Raw genomic sequence first — 13,929 nt, forward strand, 5'->3', positions numbered from 1 at the left:
TGTGGGGCTGTCATGCAACTGCTTGAGTACTCTGCCCCTCAGTTCCCCATCGGGTATGTACAGTGCCCCTTTGTAATACAATGCCCCGTTCTTTTCTTCAAACCCCCCTGTGTTCTCCTCTGTCCTCCTGAGCTCTCTGAGTTTCTCTTGGGCGTATTCATCGTTCTCAGTACCCTCTATCAGTTCCCTCTGCCCCACCAATGCCGCCCCACACACCCAGCGGTCTTCAGGGATTACATGCCTTGCCTCAGGCACTCCCTCCCCCTCTAAGTACTCAGGTTTCCTGGAAAGAGCGTCCGCCCTCACGTTCTCGGAGCCGGGCACGTAACGAATCTCAAAGTGGAATTTGGAGAACTCCTGGGCCCATCGCACTTGTCTCTGGTTCAGCACTCGGGCTGTTCTCCAGTATTCCAGATTTTTGTGGTCAGTTCGGACTTGAACCTTGTGCTGCGCCCCAATCAGCAAGTGCCGCCATTTCCGGAATGCTTCATGAATGGCGAGCAGTTCTCGGTCGTATACTGTGTAGTTCCTCTCGGATTTGTTCAACTTCCGCGAGAAGAATGCACACGGTCTCCATTCAGACGTATCTTTTCCCGGCTGGAGAAGAACGGCCCCCACCGCTCGGTCTGACGCGTCAGTCTCCACTCTCATTGGTTGTTGTAGATCCACGTGCAAAAGTTGCTCTTCCGACGCAAACGCCTGCTTTAAACGTTCGAACGCCCGCTGCGCTTCTTCCGTCCAAACAAATTTCTTTTTGCTACTAAGACAATCCGTGATGGGCACTGTTAAATGGGCAAAGTTTTTGATGAACTTCCTATAGAAGTTTCCGAAGCCCAGGAACCTTTGCACGTCCTTCTTGGTCTTTGGTGTTTTCCATTCCAGTACCGCTTGAACCTTGCTGGGATCCATGGCCAATCCCTTGTCAGACAACCGGTACCCCAGGAATTCCACCTCCCTGGTATGAAACTGACACTTCTCCAGTTTCACCCACAGCCGGTTTTCTCGCAGCTTGCTCAGTACCTCTCTTACATCTCGCACATGCTGCTCCTCATTCTCTGAGTACACCAGGACGTCATCTAAGAACGCTACGCAGTTCTTGTAGAGCAGTGGCCCCAGGACGTGATTCATGAATGATTGAAAGCAGGCGGAGCCCGCTTGTAATCCGAAAGGCATAACCCGGTACTCAAAAGCCCCCAAGGGGGTGAACATAGTGGTCTTCCACTCATCCCCCTTTCTCACACGTATCAAGTTATATGCCCCCCTAAGGTCCAGCTTGGTAAAAATTTTCCCTTTTCTCACCCGTGTTAGAATGTCATCAATTCTAGGCATAGGGAAAGTCACTGGTTCTGACACTGCATTTAGGGCCCTGAAATCACATACAAGCCTGGGCTTGCCCGTGTTTTTTTTGTCCACAAAGAACACTGGGCTGCCCCCCACCGCTCGTGACTCTCTGATGAAACCTCGCTTGAGGTTCTTGTCAATGAACTCCCTTAACTCCTGCATCTCACTGTCTGACATTGCATACAGCTTGCCCACTGGCAATTGTGCTCCTGGGAGTAAGTTAATTTGACAGTCAAAGGGTCTGTGCGGGGGCAGTTTATCTGCTTCTTTTTCGCTGAATACGTCAATCAAGTCAGCGTATTGTGGTGGCACCCTCCCCTTGTCCATCACTTCCATCCCTGCTAGAGTGGCCCTGCCCCCTGCCTGAGCCTCTCCCTCCTTGCAGTGTTCTAGGCAATGTGCTGATCCAAAGGAAACCACTCTCTGATGCCAGCCTACTAGCGGATCGTGTAGTGCCAGCCAGCTCATTCCCAAGATAATAGGAGCTCCTCCCAAGGTGGCTACGTTAAACGCTATCAGTTCTGTGTGTCTTGCCACCCTCATTATCATTGGTACAGTTTGTTGGTTCACTTCTCCTCCCAACAGCTCCCTCCCATCAATCGTGGTAACCTGCAAAGGCTTACTTAATGGGATAGTCTGTATCTGGTGTTCAGCTGCAAACTCCTTACTCATGAAATTACATGAGCTACCTGAATCCAATAGCGCTTTTATCTTCAGTGGGTGTCCGTTTGCCAGTTCCAGCAACACCTCTATCACAAGCGCTGGTCTTGGAGGTTCCGGCGTGGGCACATTCACTACTCCCTGGCCTGGCTGCTGTGCCCTGATGTTGGCAACCAGGCGTTGGCTTTTACTTGCTCCGTGATTTCTTCTTCCTCCTTCCCCCCAACAGTTCCCGCCATCCCTTGCCATTCCTTCCTTTGCGGACAGACTCTGGCAAAGTGACCTGGCTGTTGGCAGAGATAGCATCTCTTGCCGCTCTTTCCCTCCTTCTTCCGCCCTTCACTGGTGTTTGAAACTGCGCGCGCGCGCGCTGTTCCAAGTTCCATCGGCTCTGCTGGCGGGAAAGGCTGCTCCGGAATCTCTGGAATGCGGAAGTCCTTCCAACGTTCCCCCTTTCCTTCCCGCTTTTCCATAGCTCTAGCCTCCTGGCGTGCTCCTATGGACAGCGCTGATTTAGTCAGCTGATCCATAGACTCCGCCCTAGGCGCCCGGGAAAGTTCATCTTTCACTGCCGGAGAGAGACCTTCTTCAAACAGCATTTGAATAGGTTCACTAGCAAGGTCCCACCCTAGTCTATGAATCAGCATGGTGAACTCAGTCCAGTACTCACGTACAGATCGGCTCCCCTGTTTACACGCCATTAACTGTCTGCGCACCACCCCCTGCTCAATCTCGCTGGAAAACATCAAGTCCATGGCGCGAAAAAACTTCATAGTGTCCTTTAAGATTTCATTATTGGCTGCCATCAGGGGCCGAACCCAGTCCTTCGCCCCTCCCTCTAGATGGCCAATCACGTACGCCACTCTAGAGTTCTCATCGGGGAAGTCATCAAACAGTAGATTGAGAGCATATTGCATCTCTGTCCTAAAGGCTTGATAGTTCCTGGGATCCCCCCCAAATTTCTGCACCAATCCAGGCACCCGTCTGGCAAGTGGGGTGGTTTTCCCTTTATCCGCATCTTGAGCCCTCCTCTCCTCGAGCCTCGCCGTTTGCAGCGCCAGCTGGACCTCCAACGCCCTGTACCTTTCTTCCAGGCTTGGACCTGCTCCAGCTCCAGCTCCTGCTCCTCCGGTTCCGGCTGGTTCGCTCATGATGCCCTCTGCTTGCACAAGCTGCTTTCAAAGACTGTCAGATTGCTGTGATGGGATAGTGAGCTGCTTGTGCGTAAAAGCTTGATCCCTCTGGGGTTTGGCTGGTCATCCAAACCGAGGCACTAACGGAGCCCCCAAAGCATGACTCCGTCAGTCGCTGGTAGAATCTGACAGTGGGCGTCTACGGAATTTACGCCAACATAAAAGCTGTTTGACGGACATGCGCCTTCGTGACTCTCTGCGTGACAGTTTCCGGCGAAGGGTGGGAGTTCCTAATGGGGGTCTTGTTACCTCTTCGCTATTCTCACTAGAAGTATCCCAGAGCCTCCCCTCCGCTGTGACTTCTGCACTCCCCCTGCTGGTTCCTTCCTCTGCTGCAGATTCTCTCCTATTCTCCTGGAGCCTGTCCACCACCTGTCCCTCCGATGGCAGTTCCCTGACACCTTATTTTCATACACCCACTTTCCGGGACTCCCTCTTTCCCCCACCCCTACCATATTCCCCTATCATATTGTTGGCTCCACAAGCTCTCAGTTCTAATTAAAACTTAATTTGTTTAAACCATTAGTCGAATTTAAATTTAATTTTGTACAATCCCCATCAATACCCTTACTAACAAAACAAAAGTTCTTTCCCCAGGGCTCACCCCCTTTCCATTCCACAATTTCCCTTTTTTTTTAGTGATAAAGACACCCCACACAATAGAAATATAAGAAAATGAAAAATAGAAAGTGTAGTAAGTAAAAGAAAACCAATTCAGAAAATAGTTGACAAGCCTTTGGATTCTATTTCTCCCCCCCCCCCCCCGTCCCTGGTTTAGTTTCCCCCTGACCACCAATCCATGTTGTCTGCCTGGAATTTTTAAAGTCCATAAATCACATTTTTCCCCCAACTCCTTGCTGGCTTTTTCTTTTTATAATTATTTTTAGAATTATTTTTAAACCATTTAGCATCAAATCTTTAATAACGCTCCCCCTATTGTTCTTTCCAAGTTGTAGTCCAGTTTCCTCTTGTTCCGCTGCTAAAACGTTCTAGTTCAGAAATTTAGTAAGTCTGCAGGGGTTATTGTTATTCAGGAACAAAAACTTGCGTTCAGTCCCTTCCTTTCTTCAATAGAAAATTCTATTGTCTCCTTTAGCTGAACACCCTGTAGACACAATATTGTTTCCGTTTTGCAGCTTTCCCAGAAGATAACCAGTCCTGTAAAATTCCGATGGTATTTTTCCACTTACGACCTTCTTTGTAATGTCCCGAAGCTCCTCTAGGGGGATTATTGTAACTTTGTTTTCTCTAGTCCAAAAGTCCAATTGTTATCCATGTTTTCGCCATTTTGTATCCAAATTTTAACGGGTTGTAACTAATTGTAACAAAATTTAACCAGCAAAGTCCTCGTATTAAAGTCCTCTTTGAATTTCCGACTTTGACAGCTACTTTGACAGCTGTCAAAATCTCCTTCGCTTTTCGCCAGGCTCTCTCCTCAATCACCCCGGTTCCCGGGGGGGGGGGGGTTGCGTTTTCCCTCTCCCTCAATTCTTCCTCCAGCACAGTTGTTGTAATTTCCCATCGTGGAATTCTTAGTTTTTATCAGCAATACAATTCTTTTTGGACCTTGGTTTCCCAGTCCTTGTTTTGGAAGGTTTACAGTAGGGAGGGGGACTGACTTCCTTTTTGGATCCCCCCCCCCCGCTCGTATCAAATCCGAAAAAAAATTCTTTTTTTTCTCCTTTTACACCCGGTTTCCAAATTACTCACGGGTTGTTGTTAAAAGTCCGAATTCTCAATGGAAGAAGTCAGCGCTCTCCGCCGGATGGCATGCGGCTTCGCTCGGCAGGGATAGCAGAGGACTCAAAGCACCACGCTTCTCCCCGGCACCCAATCCGTAGCCTTTAAAAAGGCTCCTTCACGAGTTGGGAGGGCGCTAGCGGTGCCAGCCGAGTCTCCATGTCCACGGCCTCTGTGGCTGTGGTTTTTAAGGGTCCCCGCATCGCCGGTGCGGTAGGACCCAGCCCCTGCCGAGCAGGCTCCCTCCGGAGCTCGGAGGGAGTCCGCCATTCGGCGATGGCGCCAACCCGGAAGTCTTGTGGTATGCTTTTTGTATAAGATGTAAGTGCTTTTCCTTTTTCTCTTTTTGGTTGTTCTTTTGTTTTTTTCTTCTTTATTGTATTAAGAAAATCTTTAATAAATATTTAAAAAAAAAAATAAAAGGAAAGAAAAAGTGGGGTATAAGTGTAATGCAAAATAAAAATCCGATAAAGTATAAGCATCACAATTCCATTAAAAGATTAAAAGATGGAGTGTTCCAAAAGCTAACTTGAAAAGGCAGCATTTCACAGCCACCGCCAATGAGAGGAAGGAAAACAAAGCCAGCATTAGATATCCGAGTTGCTCAAAATCTTACTTCTGTCATAAACCTAGAATTGCTTCAAAGAAAACAAGACGGCTCATGAGCAGTGTCTCCACTATTGAAGGTGTCACACACTGTGAAATTTGTACTGGATTTCATTTCTGCACTTAACTGAATGAGAGGAACTAATTTATGGGGGAAGGCACTGCACTGCTAAGCAAACAATTTTCCGCGTAAGAATCGACATTCAGGTGCAATGCTTCCAATAAAGATGGGATTTCCTATTTCTAATGACAGAATGATCTAAGAGGAAGATATGGATGCTGGCTAGCGTCAAATGGCAAGTTGAGCACCAATGTGCTCCTATAACAAAAAGCAGAATAATGTGCTGATAATGCATCAGCAACTCCCTGTTCAACCTACTTACAAAATGAACATCAAAAGCAGCAGGTTAAAAAGCAGTCAGAGTCAACTAGTGACAGAGGGAATCCCTGAGCAGTGGCGTTATAATAAGCTACATGGTAAACCGTTGCTCCCCTTGGGCTTTTTCTCATCATTTCCTCTAATTATTGCAAAACCTTAATAGAGAGAGGCACATCTGCCATGAAGCTCTGCCACAAGAAGTCTTAGTAGTTTTGACAGTGTGGCTCAGAAACTAAGCAACAAATCAATATAAAGGATGGTCGTGCTCTTTCTTCAAGCAGTGGAGTGTTTTAAGAGCCTTCTGGGGCTCATTTCCCTTTTAGTGAGAGGGGGAAGAAAGGGTGTTTTGTGGTGTGAATTTACAAATTTATTGGCTAAGTTGACAGCAGCAGCAGTCGAGGTATCTCAGCCAGAAACCATGTGGCTCCAGTAATCCCCCCCCAAATTATTCTCTCATCAAAAGCAGCTTCTCTCAGGATCCCCTTTTTTGTTTGCAAAAGCATATGCCTCACCAAAACAGGCATTGGGACAGGTTTGTTCATACTACTATTCCGTGGCAGCGATGGGGAAACTCTGACCTGGAGACCAAATGGGGTCTGTCACCTCTCTCCCGGTTTCTCTGCCTGGCCACAGCCCTAAACAATCCTGCTTTGCATTTCTCTGGAGTTCTTTTTGCCTTGAACTCTGAGAATGCTTCTTGCTTTCTAGGATGGAAGACAAAGAGCAGTGTACAAGGAAAGTCTGTGTGGAAACTAATCTATGGTGAACAAGTAAACTTTGCAATAGTTGCTCTGCCCCCACCTACCATTGGCGTGTGGGACCTGGAAGGTTGTCCAGAAGAAAATGCAGCCCTTGAGCTCTTTAGGGTCCCCACCCATTTTACAACTAGAAAAGGAGACAAAGAGGCCTCAGGGATGCCCTCTAGATTGTTGGCCATGCTGTCTAGGTCTGATGGGAGTTTGAGTGCAACCACATCTGGAAGGCACCACGTTGTCCATGTTGAGATAGATTTCATATTGAAACAACAAGCAACGATTTTGTAGCAAATATTGCTAATTATACAGACATCATTCACATTGTTGGCTGGCTGTAAAGTGTGCAACCATAGCAGCTGTGAAGGACAATGAGAGACAGTTCTGGAATCTGATACAGAACTGTACTTTGGTTATTGCAGTAACTGGAAGGTTTTAATAAAGACTGTGTCAACAGCTATGTTCTCTTAGATTTTAAATTCAGCACATTTATTTCATAGCCAAGGACACATATCTGAATGCAAGAAACCACCTTGCTGAGTTAAACCCTTGGTCTCTTCCCTTCAAACACCTGTAAGAAGCTCTCAGGCAAATGTATTTCCCAACCATTCTACCTGAGGATAATTTTAAATGAAGACTGTTTCTTCATGAATCACATGCAGTCTGCCACAGTTATGAACCTTCCATTGAATTGGAGAATGTAGCCTTGCTGCCCTTGAAACAGTAATAGCTGTGGACCTCTGTCCCTAACACAGTTAAATGGTTTCCACTTTTAATGGAAGGAATCAAGCCATATTCATTTTAGAACTTCACAGGCTGATAGGGCTATCTCTCGCCTCTCATCTCACATCGCATCATTATCCTAAAGGAAGTCTTGAGCCTCTTCTAAGTAGTGTGGGGTTCTTAACTTTCCTCTTAGCAGAAAATGTGCCTTTTAGAAAAGTTGTGAAGGATAATGCTAACTGTTGTTGTTTTTCTCTCCCCCACCCACTCCACTTTTTCTGGTTCTTTGTCCTCTCAGGATTGCTCTATGTTGGCTTTAGTGCTTGTATGTTTGGCCTCTACAGCTTCATGCCTGTGGTCATTAAGAAGACTAGCGCTACAGCAGTCAACCTCTCCCTGCTTACAGCAGACTTGTACAGCCTTTTCTGTGGATTCTTTCTCTTCTACTACAAGGTAAATGGAGCAGACTTTGCATTTGAATAATTGATTGCTCTCTTGCAGGCAACTTGGTGATGCAGAAAAATCAATACAGCAAAAACAATGGCAATATCTCCAGACTTCTTTCACTCCAGAATTTATATACTTCATGTCTTGTTGGAAAGGAGTAGCCCATCACACACAAAATTTCTTCTGTAACTGCTGCATCCCATTTGGAGGTGTGATGCTATCCTTCCTGACTGTCTCTGTTCAGTTGTGACCAGCGGATGACAGAATATCTATGCAGTTGCTGGAGGTGGGGGCAAAGCTGAATAACTAGAATATGAATTAGACGTATGCCAAATATTCGCCTGTTTCAATTTTCAGGTCAAAAATATCAATTTCAGTGGGGCTGAAATATTTCTGGAAAAGCACAGTACAAATATACACTTCTTTCTCCTTCCTTCCTTCCTTCCTTCCTTCCTTCCTTCCTTCCTTCCTTCCTGTGTTTGGTTCCTTTTTTCTTCTGGTTGATGCTGTATCAGTCCCATTTCTTCCTTCACCTGAAGCACCTTTCTCCTTCCTGGATTTGTCACATGGGTTATTTTGGCTAATCGAGGATCACATAGTATATAGTGAATCAGATTGTGGTATATGGAACACTCTATAGCTAGTCAGATTTGATTACATGATGGTGTCACTGAGGACAAATGAAGCTGATTGAGAGTGAGAGCAATAAATGTCAGTATAAATGAGCAGGCAGACATTTTCTCAGGAGTGCTCCTCTCCCCACAAAAAAGTCACCAGGAAATTATACAGCTCTTTGGAGCCTTCAACCCAGACAAGCAGACAAACAAAAATGAACCCCAAAAATGTGAACAAAAAAGTGTGTAGTTTTGGCTTATCCCTAATAAAATTAAAAATAAAAACCTTTGAATTTATCCAACTCTGAATTGAAGGTAATGAGACTTTTCACTTATTCATTTATTTTAAAATTTAATCCTCCACCTATGCAATTTGAAAACTAAAGCAACTAACATCAGTAAAAACTGTATATAAGTTCCAATGAAGCTAGGTATCCAAAACCTTCAAAATCTGAAACTAGATAGAATGCTCCCAGTATTTATTATGTGCGGCTGAAATTTAAAAACTTTTCTTTGCTTGTAAAGGGTTGTTGTTACAAAAATCCTACAGTCAGCATTTGACCAGCTGAAGGAAGCAAGAAATTGAGATCAACAGTTCATTATTTGCATAATAAGCAGTATCAGGATGTGCACACCTGCTTACAATGGTCCAGTGTAGACATGATGCTTAACCATAGTTAGTACTATCCATGGTTTGTTACTTTAACCCTGGTTAAGGTCCTAAATATACAATGTGACCATGGTATATGGGGAACTGTGCCTTTCCCTCTAGAAGACTTATGTAGGGCAAGACTAATAAGATCTGCTTGTTACCTTGCAAGCAGAATATCTAGAACAGCAGGTGAACTACCTTCAGGGTTTGCTCTGTGCAGATATAAGTCTTAATAATGTTAAACATAAAGCATGGCTTTCAAACCAAGTTCTCAATGTCTAGTTTTCAGGTAAACATAGTTCAGAAATAATGCTTTAATGACCAAAGAAACCATAGTTATGCAAATACAACTGCATACATAGGTCACTACTTCAGTACTCCAGTTGTTGTATTACTGGTACAACTTCCAGACTGAAAACTCTTACTTTGTGCAAAGCTAACTTGACATTTACAAGTTATAAATAACTCGTGTACTGAATAATGTCAGCTCATCTGATTTGACTTCAGCTTCCTGTTGATCAGAATTTATAATTCTGGCTTTCGGACTATAAATACAGCCCTGTAATTTTTGTTTGGGTTTTCCTTGTCATTTATAAGAGGAAGGCAAGCTTTTAAGCTCCCCCCAACCACGAAGCATAACACATTAGCCGTAAATGACCTATATTAATTATCCTGCTAAGGTCGGTATACTCTGCATGTTTTCCACCTGTTCTGTTTTTAGCCCAGCTGCAACCCTTCTTGGCTGCACTAATCCCTTTTGTTTTATAGCATATTGACCAATGGGCAAAAGCCTCTCTTCAGTGGAAAGTAAATGACTTTATGCTGAATTAGAATCATCTGAGCATTTTAGTACTTCTTGCAGAACATATTTTTTACAAGGCTTTCAAGTAACTGTTGTGATTTTCCCCTCCCCCTGTGCTGCTACTTTTATCATCTGAAAGCTTTATTGCACCTACAGCAGTAAATCTCTGGAAATCAAAGGGAATGCAGGAAACTAGCTTTACTGAGCTTTAGAGCTTTGGAAATTAAATGGAGGGGAGGGAAGAGGAGGGAGAGGGAACATCCGGATGCGTTTTGTTAGGATTTCACTTCCCTGTATCAGGAGGTTGTGTTGTCTTGATGACATTTGGAACTGAGGTGTTTTTTGTTTTAAATTTATTATGTTCCCCTCACATGCCAGAGCCATAGTAGGCTATATTGGTACAGGCATGATGGGCTCCAGTTAAATCAGCAATATGGCTTTATGACTGGCAATCAGCTCCAATGGGCTGTTTAATATGTAGGGAGTTTATTTCATTTTTATTATTAAAGTATAATGATTTGTGGTTAGCTGTTCCAAACAGGCCAGGAGTAACCAGTGTCATGCTCTCCATATGTTGTTGCTCTTCAGTTCCCATCAGCCCCAGCCAGGATAGCCAAGAGTCGGAGATGGTAGGAGTTTAATCCAACAAATGCAATCGAGAGGGCGCCATTTGACATAGACTTTTTTTTTTAGATGCTCAGAATTCATTGAGTGCAATGAACTTCCATGTAGTGGAGGTTTAAATCCGTACTAATTGATCTCAAAAGTTCATTTAAAATGACCAGAGGCAGCCTATTAGCAATCTTCTTGCCCCACAGCAAAAATATGCATTTGCTCTAGAAGCTTACATGTGGTTTTTGCTAGGACTACCATCGGAAAGGCCTGTACCAGTGATGGATTCCCACTTCATCAGCAGTAATTAGGTGTTTTTGATTCCCAGTGCAAAGTCCAACAGTAATTCTCAGGATCCCTTGAGCAAAACCTGAGAAGTTGACTGTTCAGAGTAACTACTTCTGTCCTTTGGGACACAAATAGGGAAGGTGCTCTTTTCAAATGCAGGCACCTTCATTTTTATTTTCCTTAAGTCAAGAGAGTGTGAGGTAGCCACTGCTTCCTCCTTGACATGAGGCTAAACCATGGGGAGCTACTAAAATGTCATTCCCACTGAAACAGCAGCAGCAGCACACATAGAAATGAAGAACTTGGTTGCTGAAATTAGACTACAGCTGTTTGAAAAGGCCAGCGTGGACATAGTTTCCATTCTCTCTCATGGCCTTTCACATTTTAGCCTTTAAGTCACTCATTATTCTTAATGGACTAAATACTGGCATGTCCTGTTTTCAGTGATCCCCTGTTGTTTTCCTTCTTCGGATGGTTGTGTCTCATTACTGTAATGCATGGAATCCTTCAGTTCAGGCAGGATCTTTTATTCACATTTCTGCGGGGCTTTGCAGTTTGGTTGTTTACCTCTCCCCACAGAGCAAGGGAAGAGCTTCTGGGAGCCAGAGAGAAAGTGAGAATAGAGGTGGGAATGGAAAGAACATACAAACAAGCCCAGTGCCTCAACATAAACTGGGGCAAATTAAGGATATGTATTTATGTCAGTGTTTCACATTCAACCTAAAGAGCTTTGAGAATGGCTTTAGCTCTGTGGTAGAGCATCTGCTTTGAATACAGAAGGTTGCAGGTTCAATCCTCAGCATCTTCAAGTAGGGCTGGGAATGTTCCCCCATCTAATAACCCCAGAAAGCTGCTGCCATTCAGTGTAGACAATACTGAGCTATATGGACCCAGTGATCTATCTCAGCTTCCTATATTCCTATGTTCCACTGCCCCTTCTGCAGATATTAATTTTTATTACATTACATTATATTACATTAACTTTTAACTTTTCCACTGCACTTCTTGCTTATCTGCTAGCAGAGTTAATGAGAGGTCTTGATCAAGTTAGTTGCCATTTTTTCTCAGTATTAATGTTAATTTAGCCTCCTTAGATTCTTTTTTTTTTCATTTGCAAGCCAAATTCTGAATTTTAGCTTTTCTAAGAAAATTACATTCCCACTAGGTTCTATAAGCAGTTTATATCTCATTCTTTGGTAGCAGAGCCATGCATACTGAGTGTGTTCTGCACCAGCAGGTTCCGTCACACTGTATTATGTCATTAAACCAGCAAGCCAACTACAATAAATTCTATTCTGCACTGGCAAGATCACTCATTCTGTTTAATCTTAGATGCAGCCATTAGTTGGACTACAACATTATAGTAATTTGCACAATTTGAATGGAATATGTGGAGCTGGAAAAAGCTAGAGTTTATGATTTGAGGAAAGGAGATGAAATAGCTGGGAAAATAACAGAAATGCACAAGCAGGTGAAATATAAACACCACAAAATATTATAGTACCATGAAGGTTTCAGATGCTGCTCAGGGAGGGAATGAGATGTTACAAAGTTCATGTGAGTATGGATGGAAACAGCAGCCCTGTGTCTAATTTCTCTGCCCTCCCACCACCATAATATTTTGAGCTATGGTCCCCATACAGTGATGCCATCGCACTGTGTTTTACTCACACACAATGGGTAAGAGGAGCTTGCAGAATAACACGGGAGAGAGAGGAGGGGTGCCAAGGATGGCTGTTTTTGGCAGCAGCCCCATGCCATTTATCATGTGTAGACATCATGTATCTACGCACATTTATACATTAAAATGAGAAAATCCCTAGCAAGTGTAAACACATCAGACTTTCTTTCCTTAAGAACAAAATCATGTGTTGATACCCAAAGCATGTGGCATTCGCTTTTTCATTTTATTCATTTAGAAAATTGTTTTATATACGCATTCACACACAAAAATCGGATTGGTTTACAATAATATATACAAAAAATACAAAAACCATATAACATTTTTGAAATCAAATAACTATTGTGGAAAGATGTGTTCTTAATTGCCTGCACAAGCCTGGTGGAATTGAAGTTTTCAGCTGGCTTTAGCAGTGGAAACAGAAGGCACCAGCTGAATCTCTATTGATGACACTAAAGTCTCAGTTTCTTGTTTTGATCAAATAAGCCTTGCGAACTCAGGGAATGACCAACCACGCTCCTGAATATGATCTCAGTGATCAAGCTGGGATAAAGGGGCTCAGGAGATCCCTACGGTACCCTGGATCTAAGTTGTTTAGGACTGTGGTATTTGTACTTTGATGAAAATCCTAGGAAACAATCTAGAAGGTACCAGGTTGCAGACGGCTGGTCTCTACTTGTGGCCACCAAGTCACTCCCATAGATGCTGCTGGATGTTTTCTAGCTAAATTGACTAAAGGTAAACTACAGCCAAGCATGGGGAGCCAAGTATTTACTATAGTGAACAATGAAGGGGCACTATCTCATACTTTGCATTTAACTGGTGCCACATTTGCCACCTCTCCTTTAACTTGCAGCAACCACATGGTTCCCTTGGATGTCTGTACCCATTTGTTCTGCAGGCATCCTGACAATGCGCCTTTTATTCACTCCTGGGCTCTGCTGATTCCCCTCATTTGTCCTGATTACAGGTTGGATCCAAACTAAGTTTGTCACACTTTGGTCCCATTGAAATAAATGGGAGAGGTTAGTCACAGCTAACACAAGTCCCATTGATTTCAATGGGATTAAAGTGTGGCTAACTTAGTATGAATCCATCTCTCTGTGTGACTTAAACTGTGAAAAGATCTGGGATATATACAGATGCTCCTATTTGATTATTTTGTTGGCCATTCGGTCCTTACAATTTTGATAATGTTTTCAAAGTGATGTCTCATTTACTGCTCAGCATGACTGTGAAATTGTGCTGTGTATGCTCTTGTTCAGCTACAAATGCAAACTAGGCCTTTGAAATGTGTTCAGTCAATTAGAGACCGATTCAGAATGCAGGAAGGGAATCCAATCAAACTTCTAAGCATCATGTCTTTTAGAAAATTGTTTGCAAGCCAGGGGAATTAGATGTAGTCTTCAGATGATTTTCATCTTTCCTTTATAAAACAG

General features: G+C 43.7%; 1 protein-coding gene across 1 annotated transcript in view; it reads left to right on the forward strand.

Moving 5' to 3' along the window:
• The window catches only part of SLC35F1 (solute carrier family 35 member F1), a 196,331-nt gene that overhangs the window by 170,968 nt on the left and 11,434 nt on the right, over positions 1-13,929 (forward strand). Inside the window, exon 7 of the mRNA XM_083731422.1 lies at positions 7,693-7,847. Within this exon, the coding sequence (XP_083587548.1) occupies positions 7,693-7,847 (155 nt within the window). The remainder of the gene's footprint in view (positions 1-7,692; positions 7,848-13,929) is intronic.

The sequence above is a fragment of the Podarcis gaigeae genome, assembly GCF_964106915.1.
Source record: "Podarcis gaigeae genome assembly, chromosome: 3".
Taxonomy (NCBI): Eukaryota; Metazoa; Chordata; class Lepidosauria; order Squamata; family Lacertidae; genus Podarcis; species Podarcis gaigeae.